Raw genomic sequence first — 23,918 nt, forward strand, 5'->3', positions numbered from 1 at the left:
TTGGGCTATCTCTTCCGAGGTGATCTTATTTGTATCTCTGTACAATATCATCCAAAGTCTCATGCACTCATTTTTTGTTTTTAGTTGTGCAGGAATATATGTTCTCTAATTGATGCATGTGGGCTACACTTGGTTTGTTGGAAGGCTTCCTTTTTGACACTATCTGCTATTTTTCCGCACCATATATTAGCAAAGCATTGTAGACTAGATATGAAGATAACATATGGATGACAATGCAAGGATGGTTGATGATTTCTTAGCTGCAATTTGCTTTGAAGTAGGGGTGTGCATTCCTAGGAAATGTTCTTGCTAAATTTGTGTGGGTCTGCTCTTATATATGCGAGGTTCTTTGATTGTGTGTTCACTTTTCAAAACTATAATTGTCTTCTCAATTCCATTTTTCGTCATGGCTTTGCTAAATTGGCAAAGAATACAAAATGTTTTGCTTCAATTTCTTGTGTTTTTGGATAATTTTTGTTAAGAATTTGAGTTTTGACAATGGTGAATATCAAAGGAAAGTCGATCATAATCAATCTAGGAACATCTTATAGTTTTGTGAGTGTTTTTGTTTTGAAGCTCCCTTTTCAACAAATAGTCATCATAACGTGGAAATAAACACTCAAGAATGGATACCTAGTTGGTTTTGTCTCTCAAGCTTCCATTGTTTGGTGCATCTTGGAGAAGGGGAAGATTGTAGGTGGAAGAAGCAATTATGGTGATTGGCACATTATTTGTGTCTAGGCTTGTTAGGGTGTCTCAATGCCAATCAATTGCTCATAATCTCCAATAAACTAAAACTTTGGGCTTTGAATGCATATACATGTCAAGCCCTTGGAAAGATTGTCTTGAATGCAGTCATTACTGTGCCTGCTTATTTTAATGATACCGGTAAGGCTTCATTCTTGACACATTGAGACTAATTTTGATACCAATATATCTATACCATAGATAATACCCAGGTCAATGATGTCTCTCAAACTTGTTGATTTTTACATGGTCTTCTTAACCAATAATTTCTTTTGATGTTTTGATTGATCTTTTGGACATTCTTGTGAAAATTCCTGAATCTATCACGTCAGAAAACCCTACTGCAATTTCTGGTTTACTATCTCCTACTTGTTTCTTCTCATTAACACGTTATTTAATTGCATAAACATCGAAGTAAACACAAATGTAGCCTTCACAGATATACAGATCATGCACTAAAATAAACTGAGACAATCACACAAGGGACACCGTTATTTTTGGACAATCATCCCCGGAAAAACCCAATGCATGAAAACCGATGCAACGTATAGAGGGTTTTATTATTAAGCAGACTTCTGAATATAACTAGGGTGCCAGAAATGGCTCACCCCTCAGAGAATATCCTTGGCAGTAGTACCTCTATTCGGAGACAGATATTCCAGCAAATCAGCAATCGGATGATCAACCCCATAGTGACTCTGATTGTTCCTTGTGCTGGACAACGAAAGCTGCTCCAAGCACTGCTGTGGAACTATGTCACCCTCTCTGGAACTAAGTCACACTGGCTCGGCTAAGGATCTGCTGATCAACTCCCAGTCTGTCCCACATAATCTCCCAGCGTCGCCTCTGAGGCCCTCTGCGTCCTCTGTGTCAGCCTCTATGACTTCTGCGTCAGCCTCTACGACCCTCTGTGTCCTCTGCGTTGGCTCCTCAGGCCTCTGCGTCCTCTGCGCTGACTCCTCAGGCCTCTGCGTCAGCTCTTCTTGAGCCTGCGCTGTCTCTCCTGCCACTTCACTGCCTCTCTGCTATGTATTCTTCAGCCTTGGATGGAAATCCCTCGCTGAACTGCCCTTCATTGCAACTGATCACTAACTCGATTTCCTCAACAAACTCAACCCCAAAAAATCGAATTCTTTGATCTCTCTTGGTGTGTCTTCAATTGACCCTCAAGCCTCCTCTTATACTTTTCCTATTAACGAACCAACGGCTGGGTGGAATTTCTCCAAACGATTTCTAGGTCTTGGAGGTCTCATGTGCCTTAACCTCTCCACCAATTTTCAAGGATAGAGCACATCTGATGCTACCCAAAATCAATAGTCCCTCGTAGCAAGGAATGTGCTCTAGCAGTGCTTCACCATAGAAGCATCACACTGATCCTCCACATCAGTCTTCTGTGCTGATGCTTGGCATGTTGCCCTACATCCACTGCACTACTGCTTCCTGTATTGCTGCCCATGACACTGCCACTGTCACTGGTACGTCTGTACTGCAGCCCCCTCTTAACAAGCTGCATCATGCTGCCCATAGCACTGCCATTGCTAACTGTTGCACTGCAACTCAATTACCGAGAAGTAAGTAACTGAATTCACCCAAACACTGACATCTTGGTCAGTCTAGAAGCCTCGTGATTCTGAAGCCTCCTTTGCTGCTATCCTGTGCTCCCTTTGCTGCCATTGCATTGCTGCAACCTCCACTGCACTGCTACAAACTTTTTCACTCTAGCACTGTGTTGTCGGTCCATCACACCTTGCTCCACCCGACACCTGTCATCATGCTACTGTCTTTAAGGGCTCCCGTAGCCGGATGTGATCCAAGAGTTTGGGTACCTCAGGGACCTTGCCCCCCCTTCTGTAGTGTTGGAATTTCTAAGTCTATCCGTTAGAAATTCTTCCTGTACTATCTAATTTATTTCTTCCTACTTGTTCAGTTACTTAACAAGTTATTTACCATGTAAATACTGAAAATAAATACAAGTACAGTATCAACACATATAGATCATCAACTGAAAGAAAGAAGAACATAAGTGACACAGTTATTTTTGGACTAATGTCCTTGGAAAAACCCAATGCGGGAAAACCGGTGCAGCTATTCAGAGGGTTTTATTATTATGCAGTTTTCAGAATACAACCTGGGTGCCAGAAATGGCTCACCCAACAGAGAATGCCCTCGGCAGTAGTACCTCTCACTCAGAGACAGATATTCTGGCTAAATCACCGGATGAACGATCCCACAACAACTATGACAGCTCTTAGTTGGATAGCGAAAGCTACTCCAAGCTTCTCCACTGCTCTGCGTCACTCAGCTAGGGACTGCATCACCCTATCCAACTCTTTAGCTCCCAGTTTGTCCCACGAAATCTCCCCTGCCTCTAGGGTCTGCGTCAGCGTCTCTGCCCAGCATCAGCCTCTCTAGCCTAGCATCAGCCTCTCGGGGCTTTGCGTCAGCCTCTAGAGCCTTTGCGTCTCCCACGCTGGCCCTCCTCAGGCTCTGCGCAGTTCCTGGCTGCCTTTGCATGGCCTCTGGTTGGCTCTGCGCAGTTCCTGGCTGCCTTTGCGTGGCCTCTGGTTGGCTCTGCGTCAACCCTCTCACGGCTTCTGCGCTGATGCTCCTGGTACTATCTCTGCCTCTTTGCTACTATATTCACTGCCCCTCAGCTGCAACTCTGATCACTCCTTCGATTTCCTCAGCAAGCCCTGCCCAGAAAATCGAATTCTTCATCAACTATGTGTGTTCTCCAACTGACCCTCAAGCCTCTTCTTATACTTTTCTCGTTGACAATTCAACGGCCGAGATTAAGTCCGTAATCAACGACTAAGATTAAATCTGGCTTGATCCATGACTTTTGGACCATTCTAATTCAGTTTTATATTAATTCACATTAATATTTTATTTTCCCTAAGTTTAGACTTAGGGACTCCATTAAAAATATTAATTATTTTAATATCTCCCAAACAGATTCTACCCAAACCATTTCTGGGTCTTGGAGATCTCATGTGCTATAACCTCTCCACCAACTTTCGTGGCAAGAGCACATTCGATGCTACCCCAAATCAACACTCCCTCTTAGCGAGTACTGTGCTCTAGTAATACTCCTCACTGAGTATCATCCTGATCATCCGGCATCAGTCCCTGTGCTGATGCTAGGCCTGCTGCCCAACATCCTCTGCATTGCTGCATCATGTACTGCTACCCATGGCCTGTCACTGCCACTATTGCTTCCGTATGATAGCTCCCCTTGCATCCATGCTGTTGCCCATGGCCCTACCACTGCCACTGCCACTGCTACATCTGCACTGCATCCCCTCTCATCATGCTGCTGATAACACTGCCACTACTAACTGCTACACTGCAACTCAGTTACTGAGAAGTAAGTAACTGATTTCCAACTCTAACATCTCTGTCAGTCTAGAAACACTCCCGATGCTGAAGCTCCCTCTGTCACTGACAAGTGCTCCCTCTCTGACCTTTGCGCTGCTACAACAACTCTATGCCTCTCGCACTGCTGCCTCATGTTGTCCTGGGAATCTTGCACTGTAGCCCCCTCTGTCGCTCCATCCGCATCCGTCTCTACCGACATCCGCCAGTCCTGCTACTCCTCTTCGGGGCTCCCGTAGCAAGGTGTAATCCAAGAGGTTGGGTACCTCGAGCATCCTGCCCCTCATCGCCTTTAGTCCGTCTGACTATAGCTCAATGTCTCCCCACCTCTTCTCTCGAGGTGTATGAGCACTCATGGCACAATCGTCATGAGTCTCCACTTCCTTCTTCGCCTTAGTCGACACAACCTTGGTCTCGAAAGCCTCTCCCTTGTTCTTCTTCCTAGGACACTGGCTCGCACAGTGACCCAGTTCTCCACAATGGAAGCACTTGACCTTGGAGAGGTCCTTCTTTTTCCTTTTCTCCTGCTTTCCCTCAGATGCGAGAGTCGCATCTTCTTCTTCCTCCTTCTTGATTTTGACCCCTTTTTTGCTACTCCCCGCCTTGGACACCCGTCTGATCTCTTATTGACGAAGAGCCGCTCATAGTTCCTCCCAATTTGGAAGGCTCGTCCTGCCCAGTATGCTATGGACAAATACTTCCCAATCCATTGAACCTGCGTTCAATGCGGTCCTTACCATCAGTTCTTGATCCGGTGTGGCCCTTATGGAAGTTAGCTAATCACGAATCTCCTTCAATCCACCGAGGAAGACATCTATCTGCTCTCCCTTCTGCATCTGATATGACCGCAGCTGGTTTTCAAGTAACATCCTCCTCTGCAAAGAAGTATGTTGGTACAATTTCTGCAGGGCCTCCCACATCTCATTTGCCGTCTCCTTCTCGGCAATGTGTGGCACCACATGATCCTTGACACCATCAAGAATGATGCACTTTTCCCTGGCCATTGCCTCCTCGTACTTGTCATTTTTGAATTTCCAAGTAAGCAACTTTCTCCTTTAGTGCTAGAAATTCGATTTTATTTGAGCACATGTCCTTTCCTTGATTTTAGGAGTCCACATCACCTTGGGACTTCACTTTAACTCCATAATTTTCCACCTCATTTCCACAACATTTAGCATGTGTGGATATTTATTTTTCTCCATTTATTTAATTTCTAGCTTAATTAATTGCCAGATTTCCCACTAAACCTAGGAAAAATGGGTTTTGAGGGTTCAAAACACATTTTTAACCCAGTAAAGTGTGTCATAATAGAAAGTTGAGGGTGAGAGGTGCAAATTTCATTATTCATACCCCATACAACTTCTCTAGACATCACTTATTACATTACAAATACAATTTTATTAGCAATTTCCGCAGTGCAGAAAATCTAAAAAATTAAAAAATGACTACTTAGACCTAACCAAATTCCACGAATTTTTTTGTGTGATCTAGTATGGTAATATACATTGACTCTAGACACTAAGATGTGTTAGGGGCTCAACCTTCAAACCGTCACCCCGACTTTGGGGTAAAATGTGAGTGAAAAAACCCAGAAAATTATCCGCCTCTGAAAAAGAAGGGATAATTAACTAGATAAAAAAACACTCCAAGGTGTACTCATTTGTTGATCGAGTCCCAACATTCTAGGCCTGTTACAAACTCAAAAACTCATCATTACTAGTATCACCTATTACAATTCCCCACAGGGTGTGGAGTTTGGGTACAAGAAAGATGATGAGAAGATAGAAGTAGAGTTAAAAAACTCTGTTGACTGATGATATATGATGGTACAAGTGTCATCTGGATCATCCTTGGGCATGGAGTCTTCATATAATCATCAGGTGCTACTCCAGTGGTCAACAGGACCACGCTACCAAAATCAGGGTTTCCCAGGTAGTGCCCATCCTAAAGCTATAAGCTAATAGGGGAGATCCCATGGGACTAGGTTTGAGGGTTAACCCCCCATTTAAGGTGAGGGAACAGGACTACATTCAAAACCCTTCCTCCTTCCAAGTCACCCAATAATTCATACCCAAAAGTGCCCAAGGAAAAACAAGCATAACCACTTGATTGCACAATGAAAGACATGCCTTTAGGATTGGATGGCCTACCTTTAAACATATGCTCTTAAAAAATGGGCGAGGGGACATATGACTAGCTCAGGGAGCAGAGATCAATTGGCACAATGTATTGACAATGACTACACTGGTGGCTGTCAAGGGCTGCTAATTGAAGATGAATTTAGGAGAAAAATTCTCCTATGGGGTCACCCAATGGTGGTGGGTAACAGGCCCATAAAAGCATCTCTTGTTACTTAATTATCTAACAACCTTATTGTTAAATGTAGCAATGTTTGTTGAGATCCACTTTCTTCTCCAAGAAGAATAAATAAAATATGCTAGGATGATAATAATGCTTTCAATAACCAATTCCATGAGATAAGTCAACAAAAAATAGAAAGGAGTTGGTTATGCAACAACCTCCACAAAGTTCTCCAAGGTGAAAATTCTTATCAATAGTGCATAAAAGTATGTGCCATGTGGCCTCTAGAGCTAGGGTGTTCCATATCATGCACATACATCAATATTAGGCTCTCAAATTAACTAAAGAGCTCAAGCAATAAAGGTTGGGGTGCTCCTCAAATAAACATCCAAAATTCAGCAAGAATTTTTTGGTGGCAAATTTTGTAAACACCAATTTTTGTTGGAATTTCTATAATGACCACATTTTGGGAATATCATGGCCACTCTGCAACTAGTGGCATTGGTCTATTGGATATTTGGGCATTCTATCAAAAGGTAAGTGCCCCTGAAGCTAGGCCACTCTCAAAATATAAAATAAAACCTCCTAGATTTCCTACAAGGTGGGTGTCTAGATATTTCAAGCTAGATATCCTCATTATTATGGTATGAACCAAGTGAAACACCCTCCAAAAAATAGTACGAAAAAGATCTCCAAGGAAACATTCCATCCATGACCAATAGAAAATGATCCAAATGTGAACATAATCCTCAAATCAAGCAAGTAGATCCATGGTAGAAGACCTCAACATGTGGAATGCCAATAACACTTAGTCGTTTACATGGAAGAAGGGATTATCCCCTTTCAATCCAACAATATTCCTCAACATGTGTGCAAAATAATCCCCAAAGTGGTACATATCGACCAATTAAAGAATGAGGAGATGAATAAGGTGGTAGATCCAGGGAATAGTAAGTCAAATATGACATGAACTGTATGCCAAATCTCCAAGACTCCAACCAATTCATCAAGGATAAGGATAATCTCATCAAGCTATGCAAAAGGTGATGATAAGTATGCATATGTCTCCAAATGTGAGCCAAGGAAGAGGAGCATTCTAAATAGAACTATTTTCAATATCACAAGTAACCTATCCATGTGTGAAAGTCTTCAACAAGAGCTAGGGCATTGGAGAAAAGGAGCTTTAATTATATTCACACCCATACATCGAAGTATCAAAGCATATGTAAAAAGGTGAGTGCATGCCAAGCGCTCAATGCCACGATGAAGGTAACCAAATAGAGATGGCAATTCCATAAGTACTTAGCCCAAAGGTGCTAGGGCATTCCAATAAGGTATCCATGTCTCTTGATATCCAATCACCAAGCAATGAATGGAAAATAGAACATTAAATGATCAAGTGAAATGCTATATCTCTATGATAAGCAAGCATACCTAGCAAGACACCATCAAAGCTTCTAGCAAATCATTATCCATGTCATCAATGATTTAAGGAAACAAAGTAAGACCAACAAGTCCTAGCCATCCAAAGCTCCTTGTGATTAAAATAGAAAGGTTAGTGAAAATATTCACTAATATAGGCCTCATGAAAATTGATGGGTAGCACACTTAATTGTAGTGTTCCTCCCAATTCATCTTCTCATGCTCACTTGAAGGGACATAGAGTCCTAGGTGGCATCGAAATCCATCTTGGATGTGAAAATTTGAAACTTGTTTAACTGCAATTAGTGTTTGATATGTAGTAGTGAAGTTAGGGCCATACAACTAGGGCCACGTTGAAGTCTTGTATCCACAAGAGTTGAGGATTTTGGTCATTGCCACAATTAGAGGTTGGTTGATGTAACATGCAACTCAGTTGGTGTTGCAAGTTAGTTTTTGTAGCATTAGATGTGTTCTAGCCTTGAAATTTTGTGGAGAGGCTAAAATACATGAGATTTCCAAAACCCAGAAATTGTTTCTGGAAATTCCGCCTAGAAATGACTTAATTAGATTATTAACCAATTTTTAAATATTTCCTAAGTCTAAACTTAGGGAATATGGCTAATTAATCAGTATTAATTAATTCAAGGCGAGAATCATCTAGAAACTCACATGGATCGATCCGAACATGATCCTAGCCATTGATTAAGTTTTAATCTTGATCGTTGGTGCTCCAACAGAGGATTATAAGAGGAGGTCAATGTGGTGATGGAGAGCACACTTGAGAGGTTCGATTTCTGAGCAGATCGATTTCTAGAGTAGCACCAGTTAGTTGTTGTAGAGAGAGCTAGGGATGGAAACTATGAAAGGGGCAAAGACAGTGAAGCTAGAGGAAGGTTTCTAGATTTGGTGAGTGCATTTGCAGAGAGACAAAAGAGCTGCAAAGAGGTTGACGTTGGGGTAGTGCAGTAGCCTTTATAGGCAAAGTCGATTTGCTGGGAGAGATTGACGTTTTCAGTTCCATTGGTTGGGAAGGAGTCCCAAAGTGTCGGAGAAGTGTCTTTCTGGTCAACAGAAGGCATAACGACTTCATCAGAGTCCAGTCCGAGGCTAGACGTCCAGCTAGCTACGCAGAGGCTGATGCAGAGGCTTAGAGGGCTGAAATTCTGAAGGTAAGTTGCGCCGGGAGATTGCCTATGGGGTGAGGAAAATTCCTCTCCAGATTTTTTGCCAGTATTTCTCTGTAGGATTGCTAGTTTCGGCATCTAGTTGTACTTGGATTATTTCATTGCTGCATAATAATAAAACCCTCAGCTGCTGCATCGGTTTTCCCAAGTTAGGTTTTTTTGGGGACTTTTGTCCAAAAATAATTGTGATATTTTTATGTGTGTGTGCTAGTATTTCTTCCAGCGTTTATTCTTCTGCAGTTTTATTTGTGTAGATTGCAGTGTGATTTATTCGATATTTACTGTAGCAAACAGTAAATAAATTGTTAAATTAAATTAACAATTAGGAGAATAATTTCCAGTTGTTGCAATAGGATTCCAGTTTAGAATTTTCACACTGCACTCATTGTACTTGATGTTCAGGTGGAAATATTGAAGGTAGATGGACCATTTTTAATTAATGGAGGTAATTCTACAACTTGCCTTGAGTTTTCATAAATTGTAGGGGCATTTCGTTGGGGTGGATGATTGTTTCATGGGATATGATGCTTCCACTACTGACAAGATTTGGCAATGGAGTAAAGCTCCTTGTCATAGGTGGAGTATTTGCAAATTGTGTTTGAGAGTGTCTTGTTGTGATAGGCCATTGAACGTTCATGTTGAGTGTGTAATGTGTCTATGGCATACTCAGAGGCCTCTGTCTCAATTTCAAGTGATTGTTGTAGATTGGGCAAAATGATGACTAGATTCAAGTAGAGGTGATGATTCAATTGCTTAAATATTTTCTATTGTGCTTGGACCCAAACAGACATAGCCTTGGCTCCACCCTTGGTCCGCTGGCTTAGGGGCCAAGCAATATGTGATAAAAAAAATGAACTTGCAGTAAAAGTTGGCATATAGCAATAGTGTCGTTGAGGTTGATCAGTCACAGATCACTTGCACCTTGATTGGGTCCACATGAACATTGTTCTCATCTATGACGTACTCAAGATATTGAATCCTCTGCATGTTGAATGAGTATATCTTGAGGTTGGCATATAGCTTGTGTTGCTGCAGGGTGCCTAACACTTATTGATTATGCTTCATATGCTCTTCCCATGTTCTGCTGAAGATGACATTGTTGTCTGAATAAATGACCACAAAAATATTTATGGACAGCCACAAAATATAATGCATCATCCTCATGAACATTGTCGGCATATAATTTTCTGCAATAGTTTTAAGCAAGTTAAGGCTGATTTGTGGCATGCATAGTAACCTTAATTATATGCATTTGCAATCTTTGATTGATACTTCCTTGCCTCCATTTGCCCAAGGTTTGAATAGATACTTGGTCCTGCGGTTTTCCACTTTCATCTTTCGTTCTCACATGATTCACTTATCCATCTATGCTAGAACTTTTTTTGCTTAGGCTTACTCTTCGGTAAATCACCTTGACCTTCCACTCTATAGCCTTAGCAAATCCTATCTTTAGGGAAGCTTCCCTTGAGTTGAAGAAGAGCCAACCAAAAGTAAGAGGAAGAACTACTGTGCTGACAGTGGGTAGCCTTCTTCAGTTGCACTAGACTAACTCCTTGATGCTTGGGACTTCACAGCATATGGGCGTGCTAGATTCATTGTAACAGGTTGTAAATTGAATCATTCTGCAAAGTTCTCTTCCATGCCTAAAATTATTTTATATCAGGTGGATAGCTTTATATTACTTTTCTTTTGGCATCCCTGTTTAGAACTTTAGATTCCCTATAAAGTTCTGATATTTAAATCTCTTTCGAAAATTCAAGATTATTGCTGTCATGGTCCACTGATTTTTGCCCTGGTTCAATAAGAATATCGCTGACATTGTATTCTGTTTTTCGAAAAAAGTATTTAATCGGGACAATGTCATCCATTATGAGAAAATTATCGTGCTGGTATCTGTTGAGTTCTTAAGGCAATATTTTCTGTGTTTCCACTTCTATTATAGACTATTTATTGTATTTTGAGACAATTAAAACTTTTTAGAGTTGTGGAATATTTATTAGTATGTCTTTGAATTTATGTTGTTTTAGTTTTACTTGTCTTTGTTACATCTCTTATTTATTACATATCAGTTGGATAGCTTTCTAGTGCTTTTCTTTTGCCTTCCAGGTCTAAATTCTCGATAAACTTCTCTGAGTTAAAACTCTTTCAAACCTTTAAGATTTTTGCTGTCATTGTCCAGTGATTCTTGCGCTGGTTTAATAATATGATTACTGCCATAGTATTCATTTTGTGAAAATAAGCATTTAAAGCGGATAATGGTGTCAATTATGACTATGAGAACATTATAATGGTGTCAATTATGAGAACATTATCATGCAGGTATCTTTTGAGTTCTTCAAATAGTATTTACTATTTTTCCACTTATATTCCAGACTATATATAGTTCTTTCTGACATTTGATATTTTTAATGTTCTGGAGTATTTGTTAATCTATAGCTTTCGATTTATGTTTACTTTTTCTAGTCTTTCTCAGTTCTCTTATTGGAACATTTGTGAGCAGCGACACTGTTTCTAATGCATGTTTTGAAATTTTGATTGTGTTGTTATTTGTGCTGATCCTTTCTAGTGATTTGGAGCTGATGGTTACCACAATTGAATAATCAATATTTGTTGGGGGTAGGATAAATGTTATTAGATAGAATTTATAAAATAACACAATTTTTGAACTGTGCAGGTAATATGCCTTTGGTCATAGCTCGGGGTGGGCTATCAGGGCTTTTCCCGGATCATACGACTAATGCATACGAAGTGGCAATGAACAACAGCTTGCCAACAGTTGTACTGTTTTGTGATGTACAATTAACGAAAGATGGTAAAGGCATATGCCGGACAGACCTAAGGTTGGACAACAGTACAGATATTGCAGAACTTTTCAAGAACCAAAAAAACAGCTATATTGTCAATGGCAAAAATATTACGGGATGGTTTTCTGTTGACTTTACGTTTGAACAAATCTTGAGTAACGTTTCTGGTATGAAAGCTAAATCTCTTTTTATAGTTTGGTTGTTTTAATACAAGTAAATAGTCATGATTTCTCCTATGATATTTTATTGCAATTTGGATGTAAATAGTGAGAAACATGGGATTGGATTATATTATTCAGGAATTCATGTTTAAGGGTTGATCCCTAACGTGGATTTATTGTGTTGTGTGCAGAAAACTCACCTAGTGGCTAAGATTGTAAAAAAACAAATTAAACATTGAATGTAATATCCCAATTCCGGGATATCCCCCAAACCCAAGCAAACTCTAACCAAATACATACAAATAGCAACCGGGAAGCTCAACGTGATAAAAATAACAGTGGTGCAGCATATAATAATGTAAACATGAAATATAAGTAGATACTCAAGAAATGCAGAGAGAAATGCTAAGCCATTTTATTATACTGAGTAATGGAATGAGTACAGGAGGTGATCAGAAAGATGGCACCTCGACTTGCACAAGGCAAGTGAAGAAATACACTCAGAACAGTAAAGGAATAGCCTCTCTCTGAACTGCGTCCAAGCTGCTAGGAAACTGTCGTGCTGCTGCTACTGCTGTAAATCAAATGAGGATTTGGGGCTATTCCCCTCCTCAGAAAATGCTAAAACTCTGGAATCAGAGTCTACTCAAGAAACCCAAAAAAACCCAGAAAGCTTTTTTGGAATAGCCGACTCCCGAAAATCGCCCCCTTGGGGATCTAGGCTATCCTTCAAGGCTCTGCGCTACCACTGAATAGAATCCTCCAAAACTCAGCCCAAAACTCGGCCAAAATCCTCCAATACGCAAGCGCTGATCCCTTGCTCAATCTCCCATCTTTCATCAATGATTGCCCAAATGGGCCCATACTTTGCCACTCTATCCTTGTATACCGTCTTTATTTGCTCCTTTGCTTGATCCATAGCCTCATAAATGAAGCCCATAGCCAACCTTTCCCCATCCACCAACTGCAACACCTTAACTAGTGGCTCAGCAAACTTCACAATCTCTGCTGCCTTTCTCTAAAAAGTTTCTTCATGGACTTTCCTTTTCAATTCTCTGCCTTCTGGTTTGTTAGACCAATTGCTTTGATTCCATTCATCACTGGAAAACATCTTTTGCAAGTTTCTATGTTGGGAAAGCATAGATTGCAATGTCAAAAAATGTGTAGCAAATCTAGTGATGGCAGGCCTAATAATATCCTTGCCCCCAGTGTGTTTCCTCATGAGGCTCAAAACCAATGTATGATTGTAGATAAATTTTGTTATTCTTTTGGCATGATCTATAGTGTTTTTGACCCAATCTAATTTTCCAATATCCTCAAGCATGAGGCCTATGCAATGTGCAGCGCATGGGGTCCAAAAGATGGTCTTGTGTTTTTCCTCTAACAGTTTATCAGCAAGAACATAGTTAGAGGCATTATCTGTGATGATTTGAACAACATTAGCCACCCCCACCTCCTCAACAACCTGATCCAATAGTTGAAACAACAAGTGGCCATCTTTTACCTTATCAGATGCATCAACTGATTTTAGAAACATGGTTCCCTGTGGGCAGAAGACAAGAAAGTTTATGATGGTACGGTTTCTTTGATTAGTCCATCCATCTGACATGATGGTACACCCTGTTCTTGCCCATGAGTCCCTGAACTCTTGCAAATACTCATTAATGGATTGAATTTCTTTCTGCAAACGAAACCCCCTTAGCTCATGCATAGTAGGGCCTTTGAAGCCTTTTCCAGCAGCATGTATGGCATCAAACATAGGCTCGTAATATGGTGAACGAGCAGCATTAAAGGGTATATCAACATCATACCACCATCTAGCTATGTACTCACAAGCAGTCTCCCTCAATTCTTTCTTCCAATGGTCATCTAAAGTGGGCTGCATTTGAGTTTTACTAACTTCAGGACCATGTGCATCTGATGGAGAGGAGGGAGTGAAATAACTTTTGATAGTCACATCACCCTTTTTCATTCTACCCTTTCCCTTATCTTGAACATAACCAAAAGAGGGAGGAACATATCGGAAAGGGTTGGATGTATCAGTTTGAGGGATAGAGGAAGAACCCTCAAAATCATAATGGGGGTTGGCAGCCATCATTTTTTGTATCTCCCTCTTCCTCCCAATTTCAGCCTGTATGTCTCTTTGCCTAGCCTTATCTTCTTTAAATTTCTCAAAGCTGGCCAACAAATTCTTCCTAATCTCCCCAATTTCTGGTGAGGTACATGGGGTAATTTGGCCTCTAATCCCTGCCAAGTGTTGTTTAAGCCTATTAATGCCCCCAGGACCTTCCTTAATTTTCCTATGGCAAAATTTGCAGTGCATTTGACTATCAACCATTTCAACATATGCCCAAGCAGGATCTCTTGCTCTAGGTGCCATTTTTTGACTAGGAAATGAAAGCAAACAATCTGAAAATGAAAAAAAAAAAAAAAAAAAACCTTGATCCAATGTTCATTTATTTGACAAAAAACACTCTCTAAGCTTTCTAGATATGCACCTAAAATTTACTAAGCAAAAACAGATTTATAGAGGTGAAAAAAAATACCTCCAGGCACAAACTGCCTCCTCAAGCTTGCTCCAAGAATCAGCTCCTCAATGCTGCTCCAAATGGCTGCCCAAAAGGCTCCTCACTCTAGCTACAATGCTCCTCCAAGACTTCTCACTGCTGCTCCAAGACAAGCTCAAGAACTGCTCACTAACTCTCAAAGAAGACTCTCACTCAAATGCATAAGATCGCTGTGAGTGAATGAGAGCACTTGGGTGTGTTAAATAGGGTTTGGGAGGGGGAAATGCACCCCAAAAATCATTTAGCAAATTCATATAACTGCTTGGAGTCCAAACCAACCAAAAAACACTTTAAAAATCCATTAAAATCTTATTAAATCGCAGTTTGACGTGATGCTGGGCGTTTTTTTGTGACTCGGCCGAGTCATAATGGAAACGGCCGAGTTGGCCGAGTCAGCCATGACTAGGCCAGTCGAACCGTTCCAAAGGCTGGGTCAATGAAAAAGGTAACGGCTCGGATCAACCCGACCGTTTCGGTTTCGAAACGGCCATTTCTTAAAACCAAGGCTCCAACTCATACGCAACCTGTCCAATCCTGCGTATCACCCTGTATGGCCCATAAAAGCGGGGCTTGAGCTTCTCAACCTCCTTCTGCTTCAGTGATGACTGTCGGTATGGCTGTAATCGTAGGTAGACCAAGTCCCCTACCTCAAACTGCCTCTCCACCCGACCCCTGTCAGTATACAACTTCTGCTGGTTCTGTGCTGTAGCCATATTATCCTTGAGAGCTCGGAAAATATCCTGATTCTCTTGCATCCAAATTTTGGCTCTCGGAGCCTTGCTAGCACCAAACATCACGTCAGCAAAGGATAAGGGATGATATCCATACAAAGCATAGAGTGGTGACATACCAATGGACATGTGATGTGTAGTGTTGTAGCAGTACTCCCCCAGATGCAGCCACTTCAGCCATGCTCGCTGCTACCCACTGACATAGTTACGCAAGTAGCCCTCCAGCCACTTGTTAACTATCTCTGTCTGCCCGTCCGTCTGTGGGTGATAACTGGTACTCGGTGTCAACTCCATCCCCACTAATCGGAAAAGCTCCTGCCAAAATCCGCCCATGAAACGACTGTCCCTGTCACTAGTGATGGTCTTGGGAAGACCATGTAGCCTGAAGACCTCTCTGAAGAACAGCTCGGCCACCTGCGCTGCTGTGTAGTGTGCGGATATGGCGAAAAAATGTGCGTACTTTGTCAGTCGATCAACGACGACAAAGATGCAATCCTTGCCCTGTACCATGGGCAACCCTGTGATGAAGTCCATCGAAATACACTCCCATTTCCCCTCCAGAATGGGAAGAGGCTGCAATAATCCTGCGGGATGGCTCATCTCCCCCTTGTTCCTCTGACAAATATCTCACTCCCGGACATGCTGGAGTACGTCTTCCTTGAGGCCCTTCCATGAGAACCTCTCTCTAATGGCCCTGTAGGTTTTGGTAAACCCCTGATGACCGGCCAATGGTGAATCATGTGATGCCTGAAGTATCTTCTTCTTGAGCTGAGATCCCTCAGTCAAGAAGATCCGGTCCCTGTAGTAGATGATCTCATCGACCACCCTGTACCTGTCATCTACCACCTGCCCATCCAGAACCTCACATGCAAATCTGTCCTTGGAGTACTCTACTAAGAGTCGAGCCCTCCAGTCTGCGTCCAAGCTCATAAGAGACAACGTGGCTGGTCTACGTGAAAGGGCATCTGCTACCACGTTGTTCTTACCCTTGACATACTCAATGTCAAAGTCATACGCTTGGATCTTACTGATCCACTTCTGCTGCCTCTCTAGTCGCTGCTTCTGCTCCAAAAAGAACCTCAGGCTGTTGTGATTAGTCCTCACCCTGAACCTATTACCCACTAAATACTGTCGGAACTTGGCCAATGCATGCATGATGGCTATCATCTCCTTGTCGTATATAGAATACAACCTCTCGTGTGGAAGGAGCTTCCGGCTCTCAAAGGCTATAGGGTGACCTCCCTGCATCAACACTGCCCCGATCCCCTCTCCTGACACATCACACTCCAAAACAAATGGCTGCGTAAAATATAGCAATGCAAGCACTGGGCAATTGCCCATAACCTCCTTGAGCTTGTCAAAGGCTCGCTGCGCTGTATCCGACCAATTGAATGCCCCCTTCCTCGTTAGATCTGTTAGGGGTGCAACAAGCTGTGAGAAACTCTTGATGAACTTCCGGTAGTAAGTACAAATGCCAATGAACCCTCGGAGTTCTGTCACATTCCTCGGCTCCGGCCATTCTCTGATGGCCCTGATCTTCTCCTCGTGGATCCTTACTCCGTCCACCCCTATGATGTGTCCTAAGTATAACATCTCCGTCAACCCAAACTCATACTTGGAGAGCTTGGCATAGAACTAATGCTCCTCCAAGATGCGCAATATTGTCTCAATGTGCTGGAGATGCTCCTCCCAAGTCCTGCTGTAAATGAGGATATCATCAAAGAAGACCAACACAAACTTCCTTAAGTGACTGCGGAAGATGTGATTCATGCAAGACTGGAATGTAGCTGGGGCGTTGGTTAGCCCGAAGGGCATCACCAAAAACTCAAAGTGCCCATAGTGACACCTGAAGGCGGTCTTGGGAATGTCCTGTTCCCTCACGCGAATCTGATGGTACCCAGATCTCAAATCAATCTTTGAGAAAAACCGTGCTCCTCTCAATTCATCCATCAACTCATCGATCTTGGGTATGGGGTATCTGTTCTTTAGTGTCTTCTTGTTCAGGGCCCTGTAGTCAATGCACATCCTCAATGTGCCGTCCTTCTTCTTCACCAACACCACGGAAGAAGCAAAAGGACTCGTGCTCGGCTGAATGTGCCCAAGAGCTAGCAACTCCTGAATGGCCCGCTCAATTTCATCCCGATAGGCCTTGGGATGCCTATAGGGGGTAGTAATCACTGCCTGTATGCCTTGCTCAAGCTCAATGGTGTGCTCAAACCCCTGGTCCGGTGGCTGTCCTAGCGGAATCTCCCCAAACACTGTGGCACACCGGTCAAGGATGGACTGTATCTCTGGGTGCATTGTCTGCCCTATAGTCCCTGCCTCTGATGCACATAGTTCCACTGCCCACTCTATGTCTCCCTTCCGGAAGACTGCCTCCATCCGATGAGCTGAAATAGTCTGGGGCAGATATGTGTGTTGTCCCTGTATCATCTCATGCCTCCCTGTCTTCTCATCATCCCACTCCATCTCTAGGGTCTTCCAATCTGTTGTGACCTTCCCTAGAGTGATGAGCCACTGAACACCCAGTATCATGTTGGTGTCCGGAATATCGACCACGAAAAAGTGGTCAGTCAGTGTGTAGGTGCCCATCGTCACGGATAACTCTGATACATAACGAGCACACACCATGGTCTGATCTCCTGGGACTAAAACTGAAAATCCATCGAAACTCTCTGTCTGTATACCTCCCCGCTCAACCATCTGTGCATCGATGAAGTTGTGGGTTGCCCGACTGTCAACCAAAACTGACACTCGCTAGCCACGTACTGTCCCTCATACGCGCAGCGTCAAATACTTGGGAACTCCTTGCAATGCTGCAAGGGCCCCTCCGGTAGGTGCAAAAGCTGCACCACCTGCTGTTGGTGGTGTAGGTGGCAAAGGATCCTGCGCTACATGACTATCTCCTACCTCCACATCATCCTCCTCATCCTCTTCCCTACTGCTCTCGGAGAAGACCTCAATAAAATGTGCTTTGCCAACAACACATCTATGTCCCGGTGCCCACGGCTCCTGACAGGTAAAGCACAACCGCTTCTTCTTCAAATCCCTCTTGGTATCATCATCAATCTGTGCACGTCTTGGATTCCCCTTTGGAGGCAGAATCCTCACATCCTTCCCCTTAGGCTGGAAAGCCTGTCTCTGGGGGTAAGGTGTCCGGGTCCTGGGTAAGGCATCCTGTAAGTGCAGGGTCCTGCTGATAGCATCCTGGAGTGTGGCTGGTCTAGTGGATCTGACTAGACCCCGAAGTGGCTCTACTAACCGCTCAACATACATGTAGATCCTCCGTGCCGCGGATAGATCTGGCACCATCACTGAAACCCTCAAGAAGTCTGCAATGTAGTTCTCTGGGCTCCTAGTCTATTTGAGCCTCGTCAGCTCAACAAAGTGTTGTTCTGGATCCCTCCGGTCAAACCTCTCCATCAATCTCCTGGTGAACTCGGCATATGTCGTCATTGTGGAGTGTCCGAGTGTAACCAACCCATGGAACCACCAGTCCTGGGCCTCACCATCCAAATGCAATGTCGCCACCTTGATGGCCTCTGCCTTCGACATCTGGTTAAGCTAGAAATAGATGTCTAGCTTCTCCACCCAAGACCTTGCCGAACTGTTTGATGAACCATCAAACGTAGGCAAGTGCAATCTACTAGCTGTGCGGTGGGTGTCTCCGTCGTGATAATGCTGGTGTCCTCTGTGATGGTCGCGGGGTCTACTATCCCGCTGGAGCTGAACAAAGTCTCTGAATGAGAGAGCGTCTCTGAACTCCTGCCCATAGGCCTGGTACTCTGCAAAACAATTGCCCATGTGACCGGGCTTTGCCTCCTGCTGGGCTCCAGCCCCCGTGTCTGCTCGTAGGAAAGTGGGCATGGTAGAGCGTGTAGGGGCATGTGAGGTCATCTGCTGAGTAGTGTCACGCTGAGTGGCACCCTGCTCAGGAAAATGGTGGGATGTACCCGATCCCTCACCAACTTGGAAAACCTGTGGGTTCTCACGCTGTCTAGCCTCCATTGCCATGAATCTCTGCCCTATCACCTCGATCTGCCTTGACAGATCTTGCATTGATTTGAGGAGCATGTCCGCAAATCTCTTCCCGTCCTCATCTGCCATCAGATCCTCCTGCTCTGCGTCCACCATAGGCTCCTTCTGTTCTGCGTCCACCACAGGCTCCTCCTGTTCTGCGTCCACCACCGGAACACAGTCTCCCTCTCCGTAGGTGTTTTCCAACCTACGCCCAATGTCTCTGTATCTCCTACCTCTGTAACAGATGTAGGGATTTTCCCCCAGTGTCATAGATTGCTAGCTCCACAGGTTGAGCCAGATCTATGCGCTGATACCACTGTAATATCCCAATTCCGGGATATCCCCGAAACCCAAGCAAACTCTAACCAAATACGTACAAATGAAATAGCAACCGGGAAACTCAATGTGATAAAAATAACAGTGGTGCAACATATAATAATGTAAACATGAAATATAAGCAGATACTCAAGAAATGCAAAGAGAAATGCTAAGCCATTTTATTATACTGAGTAATGGAATGAGTACAGGAGGTGATCAGAAATATGGCACCTCGACTTGCACAAGGCAAGTGAAGAAATACACTCAGAACAATAAAGGAATGACCTCTCTCTGAATTGCGTCCAAGTTGCTAGGAAACTGCCGTGCTTCTGCTACTGCTGGAAATCAAATGAGGATTTGGGGTTGTTCCTCTCCTCAGAAAATGTTGAAACTTTGGAATTAGACTCTACTCAAGAAACCCAGCAAAACCCAGAAAGCTTTTCTGGAATAGCCGACCCCCGAAAATCGGCCCCTTGGGGATCTACGCTGTCCCTCAAGGCTCTGCGCTGCCACTGAATAGAATCCTCCAAAACTCAGTCCGAAACTCGGCCAAAATCCTCCAATATGCAAGAGTTGATCCCTTGCTCAATCTCCTAGCTCAAATCCTCCTCAAAACCCCAATCCGGAACTCCTGCCAAAAGTAACTGCGTCCCTCTCTCAAGACTGCACAGTCATAAACTGCTCAGCTCCACCTCAACTCCAAATAACAATCCTCCTGCAAAAGACTACTGAAAACTACCTTGCCCGAGCAGGCACTCGAAGTCCCCCGGGGCTAAGGGTGAGATCTCCGAACGGAGACACTCGATGCACTAAACAGTGCTGCAGACAGGCTAAATAGCCAGCGTGCTTTAAGTCGAAGTGACTAGCTCAAATGCACATAATCGAATGCCAAAATGAGGAGGCTCCTCTCTCCTTTATAGCGTTGGCCTCCCTCAATCCCAAGGCCGACCTCCTCCAACATAGTCGCTCTCTTGCCACGTGTTCTTTTCCCTCTACGCAGTCCCTCCAAGTGTCTGCCCCCATCTCTACGTGGTCCTTGGCCCCCTTGGCTCCGCTTTAGTCACAACGTTGTGCTACTAGGGAGTGACTTTATTCTAAAAGTGAGTTATGTCCCCTTTTTATTTATAAATAACTATAGAAGGCAAAATTGAACAAAATCGAATATTCCAATTAGCCATGGCTAATTAGGAATATTACATTGAATGAAATATGAAACTCATTTATACATACACATGCATATCGATTCACTCTTGTACATGTGCAATAATTCAGTAGCCTTAGCAGAAATTTCATTGACAGATCAGTGTACAAGTACAGACCAAAAATAGAGTTCAGACATAGATGAATAAATCGAAATTGCAGCAATGCACGAGCAAGAGATATGCACAAGCACCCCACCAATCTTTCTTCACAGATACTTTTATTTATACACGTACACAGTAGTAGAGTCCTACTGGAAGACTTCAATTCTAGAATCTAAACTAACAAGCTACCCTATAATTGCTGTTCAACCTACATCTAAGATATTCTCGACAGTACCTGTACATGAGCTGTCTACACTCGAAAGCCGATCCGTAAATATTAGCAGTTACATTTATGTATTGGATGGTTATTCTCCAACACTGCCTCTTAACCCTACAATACTAAAATCAATGACAACATAAAAACAACAGAATTTACATTCCTCGGAAGCTGCTCCTTTAAACAGTTCGTGGACCCAGTGAAACTCCTTCAAGCTTCTCCCTATTCCTCTGACAGGTATAGTCAGCCATCTATAACCGAAGTTCCCAGCATTGCTGGACACTGTTTGCACATGAAATGTCCTGTAGGATGTAACCCTAGTAAAGGTATGATACCAATCTTTCAGTTCCCAGAGCTCACTTGAACTATTGGACAACAATCCCCACGTGGATGTGTCATAACCCTAATGAGGTGTAGTTTCTGCAATACACAAGCATCCCAGAATATTGAACATGCATAGGATGGATTCTCTAATAATCAATCGGACCCTAGTAGCATATAAGATAGTAAAACATGCTTGATATTTACTCCAAGGCTGCTTGGAAGCGGGAGCATGAGTGACGATTTTTAGAAGCTTCCGGGTTAGGAGCGTTTTTTTATATAATATATATTTTTATATATTTTGATGCATATATGTCAACAAAAGAATTTAGAATGATGAATTAGTTCTTAAAAACATAAAAACATGGATTAAACCATATAACATCAATCATCTAGTAGTTACAATCTTCATCAACCACAGGTCCACAACATCTTGATTCTCATCAACTTTAAAGTTTCAAAATTCAATATATAACATTTGTCATCACTAAAATTGTACTTGTAACCATTACCAAACTATAACAAAGAAGATCAAACATGAAATAAAATGTTTAATGAAGCATCATATTCATAGTTCATTACCAATGAGTTATAATTGCCAACATTAAACTTCAAACTTAAATTGTCATATATTGCTTACAAAAAATACCATAATAAATTTCAAAGAGTCAATAGTTATAAAAAGTACTAGAAACTAGAAAAGACAAGTAAATCTACTATCTACTAAAATTTCTTTTTGCTCCGAGAAATGTTATGGTATGTTCTATGCTTATAACAATTTACTTCTTTTTCTTATTATATTCCACAGATTAGCAATCACATGTACATAAAGTAAAGTGCAGATAGAACATTAAACGATCGACAGAAAACAAGCCAAGACAAGAGACACAAGATGTGCTGGCTAGCTAGGGACAAACCCCACAATGTGTGGGGAAACCCTTTGATCAAATCTTCTTTTTATCTTCAATAATTCAACAGAGAGAAATAGTACAATAAATCTGATTTATATCAGCAGTAGAAAACCCTAGATCAGTAGCATCAGCATTAGCGGCTTCATCATCAAACTAGGGCAGACGATATCTCACAAACGGACTGTTGGATTGGCTTGATTCCACCACCAAAAGTGGTGGCTTCCAGAGGAGGTTCAGATGAACCTACAACGCAGTTCAGATGAGGAGATCTTCTAGTCCACGCAGGTCAAACTTCACTTCTGTAGTTGCAACTTCAGTTTCAACAGCTTCCTTCAAACTAGGGCAGTCGATATCTTGCAAATCGTCTGTCGGATTGACTTGATTCCACCACCAAAAGTTGCGGCTTTCAGAGGAGGTTCAAATGAACCTATAGTGCAGTTCAAATGAGGAGATCTTCTGGTCCATGCAGGTCAAACTTTACTTTTGCAGTTGCAACTTCAGTTTCAGCAGCTTCTGGCTTCACATGTGTGAGGGAGAGACCCTTTTATGCGCAGTAGAGAAGAGACTCTTTTTTGTGCAGTAGAGAGAGAGAGATGTGATGAGATGAGTGAGTCCAAATGAGGAAAAGTCCTCCTGTATTTATACACAATGTTGGTGTTTGAATAGATGTGACTGTTGGGCTTCTGAGCCTACATGAGTTGTAGGTCGGCTTGATAATAATTCTATAATCAAAATAAATTCATATCTCCATGAATACTTATCGGAATCGCATGATCTTTATATCAATCCTACACCTCTACGAGAGGAATCTAATAAAAATATTATCAGCCATGAATAAGATGACCCACATGAAGTTTGGCCCTAGTTGCCAATTTTAACACTCCCTCTCAACTCGGGAGAACTTCATCTGCAATCTGTCTATCGGTCGTTACTATTCATCCATCAAATGCACTGCCCTGTACAGCTTGACCCTTGCCCTGCTCTGCTCTATTATGCCTGTTCTGCTTTGTCTTGTTCTGCCCTATACTGATCTGTACGGCTTTGCTTTGTTATGCTCTGCTCTGCTTTTGTCCGAATTATGAAGAAGAAGAAATGATCGAGGATGTATTATATTGCCTCAAAGTCAGTCTCAGAGTATGTACCACTGATCCCAGACCAGTCTCAACCAACCCGAAGTCAGCGTCATAGTGAGTACAACTCCTACCACTGGTCCCAGACAAGTCTCAACCAACCTGAAGTCAGCGTCATAGTGAGTACAACTCCTACCACTGGTCCCAAACCAATAACACCCTCCACTGACTCAAAGTCAGTCTCAGAGTACGTACCACTGGTCCCAGACTAGTAACAACCGACCTGAAGTCAGTGTCATAGAATGTACCACTCCTACCACTGGTCCCAGACCAGTATCATTGATCTCAGATCAATGGAGGTGATCCTAGCGTAGGGAGTACGATAGATACAACGATGCGTCCATCGATACTACTATGGTCCCTAACTTCATTTCCCTGCTCATTGATCAGATGAGAGGTACTTCC

At 42.7% G+C, this 23,918-nt stretch overlaps 1 protein-coding gene across 1 annotated transcript in view; it reads left to right on the top strand.

Moving 5' to 3' along the window:
• LOC149222677 (glycerophosphodiester phosphodiesterase GDPDL6-like) overlaps positions 1-23,918 on the top strand; it is a 378,163-nt gene that overhangs the window by 37,939 nt on the left and 316,306 nt on the right. Inside the window, exon 2 of the mRNA XM_089385570.1 lies at positions 11,704-12,000. Within this exon, the coding sequence (XP_089241696.1) occupies positions 11,704-12,000 (297 nt within the window). The remainder of the gene's footprint in view (positions 1-11,703; positions 12,001-23,918) is intronic.

Source organism: Pinus tabuliformis, chromosome Q, assembly GCF_031772625.1.
Source record: "Pinus tabuliformis cultivar Carrire ecotype Pingquan chromosome Q, CPIR1, whole genome shotgun sequence".
NCBI lineage: Eukaryota > Viridiplantae > Streptophyta > Pinopsida > Pinales > Pinaceae > Pinus > Pinus tabuliformis.